Here is a 20,077-nt window from a genome sequence, read left to right as displayed (position 1 = left end):
GATCAGTTTTTATTGTCATCATCCGAGCTGCCAATGATAATTTTGATAAACCTTCCCTACATCCCTCGTACAGAGGCTGTTTTGCTGCGTTTAACATATCATAAAAGCGTTTCGCATCTGCATTAGGCTCGTCAACAGTATCAGCATGTGTTTCATGAAATGCATCAGTAACCATTTCATGCATCCTATCATGATCTTCACCCTGAACTTGACTACTTTGATAATCATTGGACGCTTCAAAATCCACATGTTCTTGATGATTACTACTACTCCGTGCAGCCATCTCGCCACTACTTTGACCATATCCCTCTTCATGCTGATACCAAATAAAGTATTGGGGCATGAACCCTCTATTCAATAAATGCTGCCAGACAATGTAAATAGGAATATATTTCCTATTTTTGCATTTCACACAAGGACAATACATTTTGCCGCTTTCAATTACAGTTTGCATAAGGCCGGCTTGGTACATGAATATTTCCAATCCGTTTTTGAAGTCTTCAGTCAACGACCCATCACCATTTTTGGGCGTATACATCCACTTTCGTAGATCGTATATAAACATTTCAAAAACAAATATTTGACTATTTGTTTCTGAAATTTGATATAAATTTCAACTACTAAAAATTTTACTTAAACATTCAAAGACTCAAAAAATTTGTGTCTTTATATGTTTTTTTGGGTTGATGGAATAATAAGAGAAGAAAGGGTATATATAGAATTTTTTGTTTTGTTACCAACATATTACCATTGCATATTTACATCAAATTTACGTCGAAATAAAACTTACATCACATTTACATTGATTTTACGTCAATTATGAGATAGAGGACAATTAGTCGTATTATCGACGTAAATATTACGACAACATTACGACGAAATAAAATTCGTTCTTCATTCGTCGTAATATCGTCGTAACGATACGACGATTTTACGAGGGTCATTTTTTACGTCGAATTTACGACGAAATTTTTGATCGTCGTAAATACGACGTAATGTTGTCGTAAATTTACGACGACTAAAAATCGTCGTAAATAATTCGACGGAAAAGCCCCTCATTCTTGTAGTGTTGTGGTCACAGACATTCAGGGTAACTCTGTTCGTATCTCTATTGAGTACCCGAGCCTACCTCCAAAGTGTTCCAATTGTGGAAGATTTGGACATCTTATTAATCGATGCCCATCTCCTCTTATGCGGAAATCTCAGAAGGGCCAGTCTTCGGCTCAGACAAAACCCCTTGTGGTTGTTGCAAAATCGGATATATCTCTTGCAACAACACCTGAGGATTCCCAAGCTCAAGAGATCGTTAGCGAACCATCTCTGCCCAATCCGCGCCTCTTATCTGTTCCTCGAGACCGAGCCAGAGCACGTAGCTCCCCTCCAGCCCCTGCCAAAGCAAGGTCAGATGCTTCGTCTAACCCACCCGCCCCAGAGGAGATTGGTAATCTGAAAGCTGAAACGGTTGATCTCCCTCCCTTGGTGACTGCCCCTTCCTCGGAGTCTGATCTCAAACCAGCCATTGATCCACCTGATGCAAGTGAAGGCTGGATTGAAGTGGTGTCTTCACGTAAGCGTCTAACTCCTGCTATGATTGCGGCCAAACCTCGGGATCCGCCCCACCCTAATCCCAAGCATCAAAAGCGGATGAAGAATTCAAAGGCAGCAGCTACTCTAGCGAGTAACAAGTTGAAAAGGTTACAACCCATCCACCAGAAATCTGCAATCTTAACAGCCCCAGGAAAATATCTGATCGACCAGAACCTCTCGTCTGGAGCCCCTTCGTCGAGTGGGGGTCCAATCCTCTGATCCGTTTTGCTCGCCTTCCCCCTTTTTGGTTGTAAATATGAAGGTTTTTTGTTGGAATATCAGAGGTATTGGAAATTTTTCTCGTCAGCGGGTTCTCAGGAATTGGATTACTTCTAATGGTCTGGTTATTGGTGGTGTTCTGGAAACGCACGTCAAAGAGGATGGTGCGGATTCTATTTTAGCCTCGACCTTTCCGGGTTGGAGGCATGATAACAATTACTCATTCGCGGAGAATGGTCGGATATGGGTCGTCTGGGCTCCCCATATCTCTGTCATCGTCTTCAAAAAGTCTGAACAAATGATTCTCTGTGGTGTTCATATTCCAGGTTCTCAAAATTCTTTTGTGGTGGCCTTCATTTACGCCTATAACACCGAGGTGTAAGCTTTGGGAAGAGATTACCTATATAAGAAGGGACCATCCAGTTGCCCACACTCCTTGGCTTCTCCTAGGCGACTTCAACTAAATTCTCACCTCGTCCGAGCATTACTCTATTATCCCGTCTCCTCTGCCTATTCGCGGGATGACTGCTTTGGGAGATTGTTTGGATACTAATGAGCTATCTGATATGCCCTCTCGCGGCGCTTATTACACCTGGTCCAACCTTCGTCCTGAGAACCCCATTCTCAGAAAGCTAGATAAAGCCGTTGTCAATGACTCGTGGTCCTTGGAATTCCCCAATGCTGTTGCTATATTCGATCCCCCAGGTGACTCTGACCATTGTCCTTGCTTGGTTAATCTTGAAGCTTCCACTGCTCTTTCCAAAAAGAGCTTCAAGTATTTTTCCTTCTTCTCTACTCATCCCACATATTTAGACTCCATGTCTCAAGCGTGGAATGATACGCCATCTGTGGGATCTCACCAAATAACCCTTCTTGCTCGAAAGTGCTGCAGGAAGCTAAATAAGGAGGGTTTTGGGAATATCCAGCAGAGAACAAAGGATGCCCTGAATCATCTTGAATCCATTCAATCCTCCTTACTCACTGCTCCGTCCGATAGTCTGTTTATGGAAGAAAGGGAGGCTCGTAAAAAATGGAACTTCTTTTCTCAAGCCCTTGAAGAACTTTTACAAGCAGAAGTCTCGGATTAAATGGCTCAAGGACGGAGATTCCAACACAAAATTCTTCCACAAAGTGGTAGTTGCTCGGCAAGCCTCTAATGCAATCCGTTATCTTCGAGATGGCAATGATAACCGAATTGAGAATCAGAGCCAGGTCAAAGGAATGATTGTTGCTTATTTTCAAAATTTATTGGGTGCTCCTAATCTGGAAGTTGAGCCTCTCTCGGTCTCATCTATTCAAGCTATTCATCCGTTCCGATGCCCCTCATCGCTGGTTGCTCCTCTCACCGCTATTCCATCTGATGAAGAAATTCGGCTGGCTCTTTTTTCCATGCCAAAGAGCAAAGCTCCAGGGCCGGATGGGTTTCCCAAGGAGTTCTTCATGGAAACCTGGAGTTTGGTTGGAAATGATACTATCAAGGCGGTTAAGGAATTTTTCCTCTCGGGCTCTCTTCATAAAAGTATGAACACCACGGCAATCACCCTTATCCCGAAGATCACGGGTGCCGATTCCCTTAATCTCTTTCGGCCTATAGCGTGTTGTTCAACGGTATACAAGGTCATCTCTCGCATCATCACTAAGCGCCTTAAGCTCTTTATCCCTGAGGCGGTCCAAGGGAATCAAGTTGGCTTTGTGAAAGGCAGACTCTTATGCGAAAATGTTTTGCTGGCTTCTGAGTTGGTTTCTGATTTTCACAAGTCCCGAACGTCTTCGCGTGGGTGTCTTCAGATCAATTTGACCAAAGCTTATGACAACTTGAGTTGGGCTTTTCTTCTGAATATTCTAAAAGCTCTTGATCTTCCCCCAATGTTCATCAAATGGATAGAGGAGTGCATTTACAGCCCTTCTTATAGCATCTCCTTCAACGGTGAGCTTATCGGTTTTTTCCCAGGGAAGAAGGGATTGCGTCAGGGTGATCCAATGTCCTCTCTTCTTTTTGTCCTGGCAATGGACATTCTATCGAAGAGATTGGACATCGATGCTTTAGTGGTACATTCTCCACCCACCCTCTCTGTGTAGCTCTGTTAGTTACTCACCTAAGTTTCGCAGACGATGTCCTCATATTCTTTGATGGGAATGAACAATCTCTGCTTGGTATCCTGTCTATTCTCGAAGACTTTAAAAAGATTTCTAGGCTAAGGATTAACAAGGAAAAAACAGCGGTGTTCATCGACGGAGGGAACTTTGAGGCAGGCCGGTTAATGGCTACTAGTGCCGGTATCACTCAGGGTTCTTTTCCGGTCCGTTATTTAGGAGTTCCACTTACCTCGAAGAAGCTCAGTAGGTCTGATTACCAGCCCTTATTAGAGAAACTTGCTAAAAGATTTAACTCTTGGACTGTAAGACATATCTCTTTTGCTGGAAGGCTGCAACTTCTCCAGTCGGTTATCTACTCTACTATAAGTTTTTGGGCCTCTATCTTTATCCTCCCCAAACAATGTATTGCAGACATTGAATGGATGTGCAACGGGTTTCTTTGGAAAAGTGATCCTTCCTCTGCAAGGGGCGCTAAGGTTAGCTGGACTTTGGTTTGCTCTTCGAAAGCAAGTGGCGGGCTTGGTCTTCGGAGATTAGCGGACTGGAACACTGTTCTAGGTCTTAAACTGATTTGGCTAATCTTTGCCTCTAGTGGTTCTTTGTGGGTTTCTTGGATCAGACTAAACCTCATCGGCCATTGTAATTTTTGGGACTTGGATTCGACGCGATCCGGTAGCTGGATTTGGAAAAAACTTTGCAAGCTCCGACCGTTAGCAAGACCGTTTGTGTACTGTGAAGTGGGCTCGGGAATTACTTCCAGTTTTTGGAACGACAACTGGACTGGACTTGGTCCTCTTATCAACATTGCAGGTTTTTCCGGTCCACGGATTGTGGGGTTGCCTGTTGACGCTTCTGTTGCTGATGCTCTTCGTGATGGCAACTGGTGGGTTTCTTCTTTCAGGAGCCGCAACCCTATCATCAAGCTCCTACAAGACTGCCTTCCTCCTCCTGCTCCCATTCTGTCATCGGAAGCAGATGACATTTTCTTGTGGCAGATTGGTGACAAGCCTCCCTCCAATCATTTCTCAGCAGCGGATACTTGGGATTTTCTTTTCCCGAGTGGTCCTCAAGTCTCTTGGTTTTCTTCGGTATGGTTCAAAGGCTCTGTTCCTAAGCACGCCTTTATAACTTGGTTGGCAGCTAGGAACCGCCTCCACACCAGAGATAGACTTCAAGGATGGGGTCTCCAAATTCCGACGACATGTCTTCTATGCAGCTCTGGCAATGAATCTCGCCAACACCTATATTTTGACTGCACTTATTCTTCACAGATCTGGTCCTTCTTTATGAACAAAGCCCATCTTTCTCCCCCATCTCCTTTCGAGGAGGGACTAAGATGGATTAAGGACCCTGTTCGCGATGGTAATCTTTCTCTCATCACCAAGCTTTTATACCATCTGGAAAGAACGGAATTCTCGCCTCCACACTAACACCTCTAGACCGTACAGCGCTCTAATAGCTGATATACAACTTACTCTTCGCTGCCGCCTAGACCCGCTATCTCGGGCTCAGCGAAATCACTTTTCGGTAGTCTCTCTTCTAACTTCTTGGTTTACTGTTTTCCAGCCCCATTAGTTTTTTTTTGGCTCAAGCTGGCTCCTTTTTTGTATAGCAGCTTGTTGTGGGGGCTCCCTGTGTGTGGGTTATTTTTTGTTTGCCACAGGTTGTAATAATTTCGTATTTAAATGAGAATTTCAGTTTAAAAAAAAAAAAAAAAAAGGTATAACTTTGTTTTTTTTATCCAAGTCGTTATTTGGCTCGTATATTCTCTAGCTAAGCTGAGATTTTTTCTTCTGTTTTTGTTTTATTTTTATCTTTTAATTTTTTTTGCTAGGCTGAGATATAAAAACAAGATTATCTTAAACTTTATAGGATTTGTACAAGATTTTGGTTAAAGATAAATTTGATGTTTATAGATCCCATATTTAAATCTTTCTTTATTTTAAATTTTTAGTCGTGGTTTGTCTGAATGCTCTAATATATAATACTTACATGCTAACATTTTAATAGGGTTTAAATACATGCTAAAATCAATATGATTTTTTTTTTGCATAAAATGTATTCCATGATGCGTGCATGTCCTGTCTTTCTCATCAGACGTAATGAATTACGCTCAGATTAAACAAGATTACACGTGATAAGTGATGAAAATATTTCATATGGTTATGTCGATACGTTTCGTCAAATTCGAACAAGAATGAACTAGAAGGGGTTTACGTTTGCTAAAATTTACGTTAGTATAATTAATTTTTTTTCTATATGAACTTTTTAATTATAATTTAGTTATACGAAAATATTCATAGAGCTAATTTATTCCTATCTCTCTCATAAAACTTGGAGATCACATTGAAAGCAAATAATTATTGATTTCTGGGATAATTAATTGGGAAAAAAATACTTCACTTTCAAACTCAAGAAAATAATACGCAAATGTGCTTCTATGGCTTATATATAAAGTCAGACCAGCTAAGCTTACAAGCGTGATTTTAGTTAACTAACCACAAAAAATGAGTCAGATTAATAATTAGCCAAAACCTTATATCTCTAAGCTAATTCCTCATACCTCATTCTTATTAAACCCATCGACTCATCGATAATTCTTGTTCACAATCAAATTTTCCTTAATCTCTCTCTCTCTCTCTCTCTCTCTCTCTCTCTCTCTAACACACAAGCTTAAGATAGCTAAGACATGGGATCATTTGTGGGACATGTTTTGCCAGGTTTTGCCTTCTTAGCACTTGGCCTATGGCACTTATTCAACAACATAAAACTCTTTTGTCTCCATCCAAACACATTTACTTCATCTCCATGGTTCCCAATAATTAAGCTCAGGCACTTAGAGCTCTACTTAATCATGTTCTCTTCATCAGCTTCCATATCGATGGAGCTCTTCATTGGCCCTAGTAGACACCATCCATTTGACTCAGACGGCACCATACCGTCGAACCACCTCCGAAACTTTTGAACATTCTTCCATCTCCATGTCCTTCTTGGTGTATGCTGTTTTCACACTAGTCCTCGACCGAGCACGGCCTAGAGCCGCAGCTTCGGAGGGACTAACCATCCTAGCTGCAGCCGCTGCCTTCACCCAGGAGCTACTTCTCTTCCATTTTCACTCTACCGACCACATGGGCTTTGAGGGACAGTACCATTTGATCCTCCAGCTCATTATCTTTGTCTCTCTCCTCACCACTCTCATGGGTATATATTGTTCTGAGACCCTAAAAAAAATATAGTATCTTAAAGTTATTTACATATTATAAACATAGAAAGGGATTTTATTGTTAATTTGTTAGTTTAGCCAATTCTATGAGCTAGGCTCGGTCCAAAATATATCATCATTAATTTTAATAGCGTATCTAAACCAGGTTTGGCATGGTTTGTAATCTTTAATTTAGTTTATTTCGAGGTAGACTAAGTAGTGTGAAATAATTAAAAAGTCTTTTAAAATGTTTTGAAGTCAATCTTAAAAAAATGGATAAAATTTAAATTTATTAGATATTACAAAAATTTGAATATAAGTTTAATTAATAAAAGCAAGAAAGATTCGAAAACTCAATTTAGTCTTTCGCAGTTTTTTTATTCACCAAACCTATTTGCAGATGTATAGGAGACTTGAACATAGAAACTCCCAGTGGCGAATCTAAAAAAAATCTTAGTTGGGGCATAAGGTTATAAACCGGAAAAACAAAAATTAGTTGGGGGCAAACTTTTTTTTTATTACTACATTAATTTTATTTTGATTAAATTTGCCTAAATATTAAAAAAAAAGAGTAGGGGGCACACTACAAAAAAAAGTGTGTTTTACATCACTTATTTTTTATATTTACATCAGTTATAAATGATGTAAAAGAATTTTGCATCACTTAAATAAGTGATTCTGAAAGTGGTGATGCAAATAGTTTGCATCAGTTATAGAAATTTTTACATCAATTTTTAGAATTGATGTTAGTATGTATCAGTTTGAAAAAAAGTGATGGTAACATATACATTATTTAATATAATTGATGCTAATATTTATATCAGTTATTATAACTGATATTAAATGATATATCATTTGTTACTAAATGATGTTAACAATTGTATCATTTATAATAAATGATATTAATATTTATATCATTTGTATAATTGATGTTAATATTAATATCAGTTTTTAAAAATGATTGTAATATTTGTATCACATATAATAATCGACGCATAATTATATTTTGGTTTGCATCATTTTTTAAGGAAAATGACGTTATTCTGATTTAATCATAAACTTAATTTAGCATATTGAAAATAAATATAATTAATTTAACAAAATAATTAATTATCAATTAATTAAATAAAAAAACAAAATATAAATTGCATATAAATGTATTAAAAACTAAATCACATACATTATTCACTGGTACGTAATGTAAGAAATGTATAAAACATATTTAAAATAATGAAAGCTGATAAAAATCTTTCTAACTAATGTCGAACATCCACCACATAATCTTCAATCACGATCGTCTAATTTCCATTCGTATCATCACCAATTTTCTGAAAAAAATAGATAACAAATTAGTATATCATTTGGAAATTAAAACATATAAAATTTATAAATAAAATGATATTCACCTCAAAGTTATTAGGATTTGCTTAATTCCTGAAAGCAGCCATAAAATTTACAATCGATGCACTTGCCTGAGTAAACATAATAAAATATCAGTTTTTATTTCATAGATTGTATGAAGAGAATATAACTTACAAATGATTGATAAACCTGTTTGCCAGATTATTAAGCACCAAGTATTTGTTCTGTTGGATGAACATAGTTATATAACTTTCGTTCATGTCAATGAGACAAACCCTCGAAAATACATTGAAGTTAATACCGACAGAAACCAAAGCAAACTAGGAAACCATCAATAAGATACTAGAAGCACACTAAAAGAGTATGAAAGAAGACAACAATAGATAGCTAAAGCACCGACCTTTAGTAGAAGAATATTAAATATCACTTAAAGTATCGTTTGGAGTTAGCAGAGCCGTCTCGAACTCCTCCGCAGAAACCTCAGCATTGATTTTCAATAGCAGTCTAAAAACTTCTCCATCCAAAAAATGAGAACTTGGGAGTGAGTACGCTACTCATTGGCAAATAAGAACAAGGAAAACAAACAACAAAAACACACAGAGAATTAAAGAGAACAGAGAGCTCACATGCAAAAATTGAGTACCAAAGCAAGTTCCCACATGGAACAAAGATGCCATCACAACATCTGTGAAGGAGGGGACAAGAGAATTAACGATTTTGCCATAGCTTCCCCCAGCGCAGTGCTGCTGGTTCTGATCTCTGTCGTCCGCATCCTCTTGATCGTCCACATCCTTATCTTCCTCTTCTACCTCTTCCTCTCTCCGTCGATGCTTCCGTTTGTACTCCTTCTTGGGCGGCCTGAGCTTTCTCTCCGCCACTTGCTGCTCTTGAAGCCGCTGTTGCGCCCAAACAGTGCAAGTGCGTGAAGGCCTCGTTCTCCTAAGCGCGGTAGTGTCCTCCGTGGGAATTTTCGCATCCATGACTGGAGAACCATCATCGGCGGGAGAGTGGTGGTTCCCGGAGACATCATGGTCAAGGGAATTGGTCAGGGGCTATATCGGAGGAGGAACTCATCGAGAGAACAGAGATTAAAGAGAAAGAGAGAGATTGAAATTAGGGGTTTTTTTTCTGGTTTCAAGCGGCCGCGGAGTTAGTTTGAGATTATTTAGGGAGAAAAATCAAAACCTTGGGGTGAAACCCAAATCGGTTAATCAAATATAATTAGGGTAAGCAGAAAGTACACCATGTGGGTAATCAAAAATAATTATTAATATCAAATGTTGTAATCGATGCAAATTTAAAATCAAACAACATCAGTTTTTCATAATCAAAACTAAATCACATGAATAACTTTAACTAATTAATAAATATATTATTAGCATCAATTTTAAGTGATGTAAAAATTAAATCAATTTTTTTAAGTAATGCCAGAAAAAACTAAAATATATATCGATTATATTAAATAATGTGAATACATTTTTTTTATCACTTCTATAAGTGATTCAAAATGAGAGAGTTTTGTGTCAATTTTGATGATGTGATATTAAATTAAATCAAAAAATAACTGATGTATTTTTATATCATTTGCTGTAACTCAAAACAAAATCATTTAATTATGTGATACAAATTAAATGATGCTAAACATACTTTTTTGTAGTGACAAATTGAGCTTACACGAAACTCAAAACAGCTAAATACTCAAAGCTACATCAATTAAAAAACGAGAGAAGTGAGTAAATTGATAACTTCAATACCTGAGCTGCAATCACCAACCGTTGCCTATATCAAAAGAAGCTAGTTACAAATACAGACAAGAAAAAAGATTAAAAGGTACAACGGATTAGTTCAAACCTTCAAGTCTTTCAATTTTTGGTGTCTTTACACTCTGCTGAAGTCTCACTCTTCTGGCTTTCATCAAGACAAAAGTCGTTAACAGTCTCTCGTAGCATAAGAAACTTTATGTTCCATTGGAAAAAAAGAAAGAGAGAGAGATTAATTAGTGTCGAAGATACAAACTAAGATTAAATAACATCAGTTTTTATTAATTGAAGCTAAATCACATAAATAATTTAATAAAATAATAAATACATTATCAGCATCAATTTTTTGTGACATAAAATTTGAATCATTTTTGTAAGTGATGTCAACAAAAATAATAAGTACATCGATTATTTTAATTGATGTAAATGCATATTTTGTATCATTTTTATTAAAATGATGCAAATTATTAGAGATTTGTATCAGTTTTAATTGAATTGATATCAAAATAATTCTAAATAAAATCAATTATCATAACTGATGTTAATTAACATATTTTCGAATCATTTGTTAATAAGCAATTCAAAATAGAATCATTTAATTTTGTGATGCAATTTAAGTGATGTAAAATGTATTTTTAAGTGATGTAAAAAGTGAATCATTTTTAAAAGTGATGCCAGAAAAAATAATGAACACATCGATTATATTAACTGATGTGAATACATTTTTGCAATCATTTTTATTAAAGTAATGCAAAATAAAAGAGTTTTATATCAATTGTGATTATATGATGTTAAATTAAATCAAATAAAATAACTGATGTATTATTATATCATTTGTTATAAGTAACTCAAAACAAAATCATTTAATTTATCTGATACAAATTAAGTGATGTAAAACATACAATTTTTTGTAGTGGCACTTGACTCCGCTACTCTACAATTACATCCGCCCCTGGAAACTCCATTTAATTGTAGTATGCATCTATGATCTATCTAGATATGTAAACTTTTGACATACATTTCAAATCTTCAAAATTTAATTTTGTTGGTTTTATTAAATTACAATTTTGATAAATATGTAACTAATGATTTCATATTATCTCAAAAAGGTATTCCCTCGCCCAAGAGTTTTCCAGTGAGCTTTCTGAGATCTTCAAGCATAACATTTCAAGGAGTGTGGATGATATTGATGGGTTACATGCTTTACACACCAAGTTTGATCCCAAAAGGTTGTTTTATTCACGATGAAGAAAAACACCTAGTGGTTAAGTGTTCTACCGAAGAAGCCCTTCATAGAGCTAAATCGTTGGTCAACATTGAATTCAGTTGGTTATTCGTTATAAACAAAATATTTGTTATGATACTATATTTGATTCTTGATCGGGTTTATGGTGGAAATGTAGAGGACTCTAATCTGACTATTAGTTATCAAACCGAACAAGATGATGAAGAACAACAACACTTTGAATCGCAGTCCACTCAGAAGATGAGTTTTATCCAAATGGGTAAACCTGTTCATCATGGAGCTAAATTGTGAAATAATTTCTTAGTGATATGATTGATGTTATTGGTTATGTGTAAATAAAAAAATGGATTATCTTAATTCAAATAATAATGTAGATGACCAAAAGTATTATGGTGGGTGTCTTGATGGGGAAAATTGTGGCTAAAATATTTTGGACCGTCATAATTGCAATGCGTATCGTATCAACTCCACTTGGTTATTAATGGTTCATAAATTGTTACCTTGCTGGTTAGGTGTAAAAGCAGTTTCCGGTTGTAATAAAAGCAAGTTACCACAACTTCGAACTCTCTAATGTTTAAAGAAAAGATGAATCTTCTGCTCATTCTGTTACAAAAAAGTATCATTTTTATACATTTCACACATTAAAAATACATAACTTTTATCAATTTTCTAAATAAGATATTCTTTTTAATTAGTAAGCTGAAATAACAAAGACAAAACTGAGATTTAGATTAAAACTCTGCATTGAAAATATAAACAATATTTTTTACTAAACAAAAATAGAGTTTTGAAAAGAAATGAAAATTTTATTATAAGAACACCATTTTGTGAAATTGGAAACAGAAAGTAGTATTGTATAAGTTATGCTAATTGGGAATACTCAACAGCTGTACGATAGCAATTAGTATGTGCATGAAACACGTATTATCTAGTCAAAGAAGTTGCGTATATCCACATTGCATGAAATTAAGTAAGAGATTTATACGATGACCGAAAACGCATCCAAATGAGTTTTTCTTAATATCAAAAACATCTAAATCTTGTTGAGTCGTGGAACCAAATCTCTCGACGTCGATATTTGATCACATTGATTGACATAAGGGTTGGAACTTGGAAGGATGTTCATCAAAAATATTTTGGTACGTCAAAAGGTCTGTGTTTACTCACTCTAATTTTTTATTTCTTTTATTTAGTTTTGCCTCTGTTTTTTACTTTAACATCAGGATGTAATGAGAAAACTTGTATTTTCTTATTTTGGCTGATTATAGTGAAATTTGAAGTAGCAGAAAGTCAATATATTAATATATTACACCACTATAAATCACATTTATTTTCTTAGAGCTGGATTTAGGCTCTTATTCTTAGCAAATGTTTTTTTTTTTTTAACACTGATACAAATTATAAAAACTACTACAACATACAATGTTATCCAGTCCTCTAGAAACTATGTCTACATCTCCACTTACACCATATTGTTTATTTTCTTATAAATTTGCTTCTATTAATTTTCAGAATTTGCATCATTTGGAAGTTGAAATGTGGACCTTTTATTTTGAAATTTTATAATTTACTTATGACTAAATAATAAAAAAGGAATATGAGAGAAAAAAAATTATGATAAAGAATATAAGAAATCATTTTTTTTCTTCTTCACATTCTTCATCATATAGATTAAAAGTCTTCAATTCCAAAAGAATGTGCTAAATGGTCTGATAGTACGAGGGGGTTAGTTCCTTTCCTTTGTCTTCCATATTCAAACACTCTTTAGAAGTTGAACGGAAAATTCTGAATATTTACTTTGGGATTCATCGAAAAATATTTACTTTGGGATCACTTTTTATATTGGGTTGATGGGCTTCTATTCTATCTATATTCGCAATCAGGATTTCATATCTCGTAGGCCCAATAATTGTTTGGGCTTTACATTTAAGCGCGTATTTAACTTAACGACGACGTTTTTCATGGTTTTCCTTGTTAAATTAAAAAGACCAGGCGATTCTCCGGCGATACCTCCTCCGTCTTCGGCCTCCCGTGGCATCGAGTTTAGCAATATCTTTGTTATCTTTGGCAAGGAGACAAAGTTTGTCTTTAAAGTGTTAGACTTTAGAGTTTCTGTCTGAACGAACGAACGATCGATCATAGCGATTTAGGGTTTTCTCTGTCACTTTCGAGTGTCATGGAATCGGACGAGCCGATGCAGAAGAAGCCTCATCTTTTGGATTCCGTTTCTCCGACTGCCATGGCCCGAAATTCTTCGCCTTCTCGTCCCGTCGCTAAAAGTGTAAGTTCTTTTCGACTGAGAATTCTCGCTGCTTATCTGTTTGTTTCTGGAGAAGAAGTTAATTGAGTAATCTCGATAGGATGTTTGTTTAATGAAATCGATGCTGGGAGTTTGTGAATGAGCTGTCTCCAGATTTTAACCTGAAATCTCTGACATTTGATGCAATTAAAGAGGGAATATGCACAGTTAACTTTGGACTTGTTTCAGGTTGATGCCACCGTTCTACAGTTCCAGAATCAGAAACTGGTCCAGCAATTAGACCTGCAGAAGAAACACCTCTATGATGTTGAAACCAAAATCCAAGAGTTGAAAATCAACCAAACATCTTATGATGACGAGCTTATCTCTGTTAACCGGCTTTGGAACCAGGTCAGCGATTATTTGGTTTCGGTTTTTCCATGTTGGCATGTTCCTTTCCATCTTTGTAGAACGACTAATCGCATTGTTTGATGTTTATTACAGCGGGTATGTGGTTAAATTTGTGCATTTTGATGGTTTAGTTGGTAGATGATCTGATCTTGCTTGGAGTTCGTGCTGGGGCCAATCAAGAGGCTCTAAGATACTTGGACATTGCAGATAAAAAGCGAGGTATATATGAGAGATCTCTCTTTCTCTTGTTCTTTAAGTATAATAGAAGATGATGAAGTTTCTCTTAAATGTTCAAATATCTGTCTGAATGTTGTCTAGGTTCTGTTCCGCCATGCGCTGCTGATGAAACGTTTCTATGTAGACTTCTGCAAGTGGATTCCATAGGTACTAGTAATAGTGATGATGTCGTAAGAAAGGTTCAAGAAGCTCTTGCTCTGCGTCATTCCTCTACAATGGAGTTGATGGGAGTCTTTGAAAATACCACTGCTACACAGAGGGCGAAAGCCGAAAGCATCTCACAAAATTTAAATGCTCTGAAATCGGCAGAAGGTTGGTTGGTGTGCATTTATCGGTTCATTTGATTTTAACAGCTATTGATAATTCACCGACTTTTATTTCCCAGATGCTTCCATCCAGTTGTCTAACATCAACGATTTAATGAAAGAGGAGGCCAAAAACTTGCGTGAGATGATTGATGCTTTGCATGTGAGGCACAAAGAACACACTGAGCAGATTCAGGCGCACATAAGCAGCCATTCAACAGATCAATCCGAGCTTAAACACCTCAAAGGTTACATATTTCATAATTCCAGACAACATGAGAAAATCAGCTGTTTATTAATTCCTCTCTGAATATAGAAGATCTTTGAGTATTGAAGGTGAACTGGAAGAGATCAAAGCTGAGCTTGAGGAAAATAGAAGAAAATTGATAAACCTGAAAATGCAAAAGGATGCTGCATGTGAAGGTCATGTAACATCACCAGCAATAGCTAATGGCAGCCTTTCTCCTGAGAAGCCTGTAGATAAAACGAAGTTGCGTGAACTGAAGGACTCAATTGATGAAATAAAGGTAACTAGATTTTGATACAGTGGGTCATGTTTTCACTTTGTTTTCCTTCCTCACGTGGAAGCTCAGTAGTGTTTTGAATAATTACTCTAGATAGTGGCAGAAGGTCGTCTGTCTGAGCTGCAAGCTGCGCAAGAGTATAATCTGTCCCTGTCAAGACAATGTCAAGATATTGAGGTATATTTTTTGAATTTTGGGGAAAAGATATTTCTAAGAGCTATAGTCGCAATTGACAATGATATGTTTTGCCTAATGGATGTAGAATGAACTAAAGGATGACCAGTATATATACTCGTCTAGACTGTATAATTTGATCAATGATCAACTTCATCACTGGAATGCTGAACTGGACCGGTACAAAATTTTGACTGAGGCTGTTCAGGTTAGCTTTTTATTTAATCCGCCAGTGTTTCTCTTCCTGATAAGTGAGTGAATTTTTCGCTGATCCGTGTTTAACCCCTGCTTCAGGCTGAAAAGTCCTTTGTAATGAGACGAGAGAAGGAACTAAATCTAAGGGCAGAATCCCTAGAGGCAGCTAACCAGAAGATGACCACTGTGGGTTCTAGAATCGAAGAGCTGGAACAGAAGTTGCAGCGTTGTATAGTTGAAAAGAATGGATTAGAGCTTGAAACAGAAGAAACTATTCAAGACTCTGGTGATTTTCCCTCCATTTCAGTACCCATTGCCTGTGTAACGGTTTTAATTCCTGCTCTTAAAAAAAATGTTCATGTTCCAGAGCGGCAAGATATCAAAAGGGAGTTTATTACAATGGCATCAACCTTATCTAAAGAGATGGAAATGATGGAAGCGCAGTTGAAACGGTGGAAGGACACTGCACATGATGCTCTTTACCTGCGTGAACAAGCTCAGTCGCTCAGAGTTTCGTTAAGTAACAAGGTTTGAACGCAACCACAGCTTTAAACATTATATTTGGTATAATATTTCTCTGTTGTTCCTAAATGCCATCAACTCTATTTTACTTTATTTATCTGTTCTGTGGATGGAGTATTTTGTCACTGTTGCCTGAATTACTAGTAATGAACCGGTTATTCGATTTATAATATAAACATAGGCTGTTCTTTTTCTATGATTTGAATTTTGATAAGATGAGGAGTAGTGATAAGATTTGGTTGTCTATTTGTTTCAGCTATTGTATTTTGACCGTGTTGTGCCTTTCTTGACAATGCAAAGGCCTCAAGGCCCTCGACTAATATAAAACCTCCATATGCAACGTCAACCAATCTAACTTTAAATTACAAAATGTGGAATTTCTTTTTTTTTTTTGTAAATATAAATGCTTCGCGTCTACTTATATTTTTCCTTTGTATTGGACTAATTTAGTGGACTGCTACCTGAAATATTTATTTTCTCATGCTAACAAAGGGAGACGAACAGAAGGGTTTAGAGGATAAATGTGCTGAACAGATGGCGGAAATTAAATCTCTCAAGTCTCTAGTAAGTTTTCTTTATGCCCCTAAAACCATATACCCCCATTTTCTTTTCTTTTTAATTCCTTAGTAGACATTGGTAACTACCATCTGTTTTGCTCTATTTACATGCTCATTATGGCTAATGACTTTTCTTATGGAATCCATGCTGATAACTCGATCAGGATAATAGCCTCTTTCCAACCTTCTCTTAGGCACTAACTCATCAGCATGCTTATTTAGTTTTTATTCAGCCATCTTTTAGGAGTTCATGGATACTGAAACTCCATCTAATTTAGCTGTAAGAGTCTCAATGGTCTATTGTAACATTGCAGATTGAGAAACTGCTGAAAGAAAAATTAGAGCTGCAAAATCTAGCAAGCATCTGTACTCGTGAGTGTAATGATGAAAGGTATGTTGTGACCATTTGAGTGTAATTTGTTATCCAGTGATCTCTTCCTTCTTTGCTGAGAATATCAGATTCGAGCTTTCCAATTACAGAGGATTGGCAGAAATCAAGGAATCACAACGGAAAGCTCATGCTCAGGCTGAAGAGCTGAAAAACGTATTAGATGAACACTTTCTTGAATTGAGAGTGAAAGCGGCTAACGAGACTGAAACTGCTTGCCAAGAACGGCTTGCTACCGCAAAGGCTGAAATTGCTGAATTGAGGACTCAGTTAGATCTTTCCGAGAGGTATGCTCTCTCAAGTTTCCTCATCCAGGTCATGCGATTTATCCTTGTTACCGTTTAGAGGCTATTAATCAGTATTATAATCGTCCCTCATGTGCAGGGAGGTTTTGGAACTTAAGGAAGGTATTAAGGTTAAAGAGCAGGAGGCAGAGGCATTGATTGCTGAAATGGAGGTACTTTGCAGTCATCCTTCTGCTCGTTCTTTACCATTTTGATGTTTTTAAGGAGGGTATATATTCTACAAGTCCAAAATGCTCATACGTTTCATCGGTACTTTATTTTGCGAGACTGTTGGTCAAGCCTATGAAGACATGCAAACACAGAACCAACATTTGTTGCAGCAGGTGGCTGAGCGGGATGATTATAATATCAAGGTAGTGTTTTTTTTTTTTTTGCTCTGTTCTCAGTTTCAATTCCACCTTTGTTGGTTTATAATATCTACAGGCTTTGAAACATCAGTTTTAGATTATTTATTTGATCTACGATGCAGCTTGTTTCCGAGAGTGTCAAGACAAAGAATGCTTACAACACTCACTTATCTGAGAAGCAAGTAATGGAAAAGCAGCTCCAACAAGTTAATGCATCAGTAGAGACTCTAAAAGCTAGGATTGCACATAGTGAGGAACAGGTTAGAAGCTTTCTCTTATCTAGTTGAATTAACTCTCTAAAACTGCTCTCATCAGTGTCTTTTACTAATGGTCTTATGCTCGCAGATGAAAGGCTGTTTCGCTGAAGCTTATAAATTGATTCAAGAAGATCGTCACCTCGCTCTCAGTCTCGAAACCGCCAAGTGGGAATTAGCTGATGCTGAAAAAGAATTCAGGTGGATCAAATCGGCTGTTTCTTCATCCGAGAAGGAATATGAACAGATCACCAGGAGGACAAACGACATCAAACTGGAATTGGATGATGAAAGGTGGACCTGGGAACTGATATCTTGTTTGAACTCAATAACTATATATTGGTAGATTAATATAATTTCTATCTGCTGAACAGGAGTGAGAAGAAGAAGCTTGAGGAAGAGCTGATGGAGTTGAACAAGGAGCTTGAAGAGTTGGGTTCTGAGAGTGTAGAAGCTGCAATACTGAGACTCCAGGAAGAGGTTAAGAGTTGCAAGAACATCCTTAAGTGTGGCGTTTGTTTTGATCGGCCTAAAGAGGTAATAACTCTCATAATAGTCCTATACCTCACCATCAAGGCAGACAATAATAATTTGATAATCCTCTCTCATCACTTTCACAATCGTCATCAATAAATCATGCATCATCAAGAATCATTTTCTGCAAAATATCAACAATCGTTTTTCTTTCAAACAATATTTGCAGGTGGTAATTGTGAAATGTTATCATCTTTTCTGCAAGCAATGCATCCAAAGAAGCTTAGAGATCAGACACCGGAAATGTCCAGGCTGTGGCACTGCCTTTGGCCAGAGCGACGTCCGGGTTGTCAAAATGTAAAACACACACACACGCAGACACATGGTGTTAGTACATATGTCACTTAAGGTCCACAATCTCATCTTCCTTCCCACTCTTCAATAACATTGTAAGATCGTATGGGAAATGGTGGCCCGTTCTCTGCATTGTTAGTTAGATATAACCACCAAATCTCTGTTTTCCAGCTAATTCGGTGATGAGAAATTAGGTGGCATCTTTATGGAGAAAGTGTAGTTTTTTTTCAAGTACTTGACATTAGTGTTTTGTGTTCCCTCCATTTATGCCTTCGTATTATTGCATGGGGACCGACAAAGACATCGCAATAGGACAAGAAGAGAGGAGAGAGATAGAAGAGATTGTAATTTGCAGTGAAATTGATGTTTAGTTGTGAAATTGCTTGAAACCCAACTTAGGTTGTGAGTGTGTGTGGTATATATATATGTATTTTTTCCAAAAATATAAAGAATTATGTGAAAAGTTGTTCAATAATTGGTGAATTTTAATGAAAGATTTTCTACAAAATGAATATAATGGATTTAGTAAAATGATGCTTGTGAGCTATCAGTTGTTAGGTAGGAGTGTCTTATAGAAGAATAGGTAGATACCTAAATGAACTGATGACATTTGAGGCTTGAATTGCACGTGAAGATGATCTAACCTCTTATCTATAATAGTCATTGACTTTATTGTAGTGTCCTTTTTGGTTATGAAATGTTGATATAACTTCATTACGGTTTTAAATTGGTACTACTACCTAATTGCCTACACATATCCTCCATTATAGATGTGCTAAACACTTTCTACTTCAAAAACAAAAACAAAAAAAAAAACAAAATTAAGACAATCTTGGAAAATATCATACAAATTAGAGAGTAACTTCTTTAGTAGTTTTATACGTAAAAAACTGGTTGAGTGCATATGGTTGACAAAAAAATCACAAATATATACGAAGAAAGAGTGTTATCATTTTATATTTTTAATCCCCCTCTAGTCCCCCACACACACTTATATATCTATTTGCTCCACAGAAAAAACAAGTATGGTTTTTGCATATACAATAGTCATATACTACGTAAATACATTTTCCCTAAATTATTATGTGGATATGAGGAAAGTTTCATATTCGGTGGAAAAAAAAACTTAAGCTGTTTTTGGTTTTTTTCCAAAACTGAGCAACAATTTAAGATCCATAAAAAATGAAATTTTAGTTTGCAGGTTATGTTATTCCTCGTTTATGTTGTTTCCTTTTATGTTTCTCGTGTATTGGATCAAGTTTCCGGAAAAAATTTTATTTTTTACCTCCGGAAATGTATATGTATTCCACGCTAATAT

The 20,077-nt window shown here is 36.5% G+C and overlaps 1 protein-coding gene and 2 pseudogenes across 1 annotated transcript; all 3 read left to right on the top strand.

Moving 5' to 3' along the window:
- Positions 1–1,843: 1,843 nt before the first annotated feature.
- Positions 1,844–5,333, top strand: LOC112082792 (annotated as a pseudogene).
- Positions 5,334–6,592: 1,259 nt separating this feature from the next.
- On the top strand, positions 6,593–11,764 carry LOC18011315 (annotated as a pseudogene).
- Positions 11,765–13,467: 1,703 nt separating this feature from the next.
- Positions 13,468–19,044, top strand: LOC18011043 (E3 ubiquitin-protein ligase BRE1-like 2). The gene is made up of 19 exons (XM_006392604.2): positions 13,468–13,754; positions 13,962–14,123; positions 14,255–14,342; positions 14,442–14,672; positions 14,746–14,913; positions 15,002–15,192; positions 15,283–15,366; positions 15,452–15,571; positions 15,658–15,844; positions 15,926–16,086; positions 16,573–16,644; positions 16,952–17,028; positions 17,118–17,312; positions 17,410–17,482; positions 17,597–17,683; positions 17,800–17,937; positions 18,023–18,225; positions 18,306–18,468; positions 18,635–19,044. Exons 1-19 carry the CDS (start codon positions 13,650–13,652, stop codon positions 18,764–18,766), a joined length of 2,637 nt encoding a protein of 878 aa, XP_006392666.1. The 5' UTR covers positions 13,468–13,649; the 3' UTR covers positions 18,767–19,044.
- Positions 19,045–20,077: the final 1,033 nt, after the last annotated feature.

The sequence above is a fragment of the Eutrema salsugineum genome, unplaced genomic scaffold (genome assembly GCF_000478725.1).
Source record: "Eutrema salsugineum unplaced genomic scaffold, Eutsalg1_0 scaffold_7, whole genome shotgun sequence".
NCBI classification, from domain to species: Eukaryota; Viridiplantae; Streptophyta; class Magnoliopsida; order Brassicales; family Brassicaceae; genus Eutrema; species Eutrema salsugineum.
This window is presented reverse-complemented; position numbering and strand designations above follow the sequence as displayed.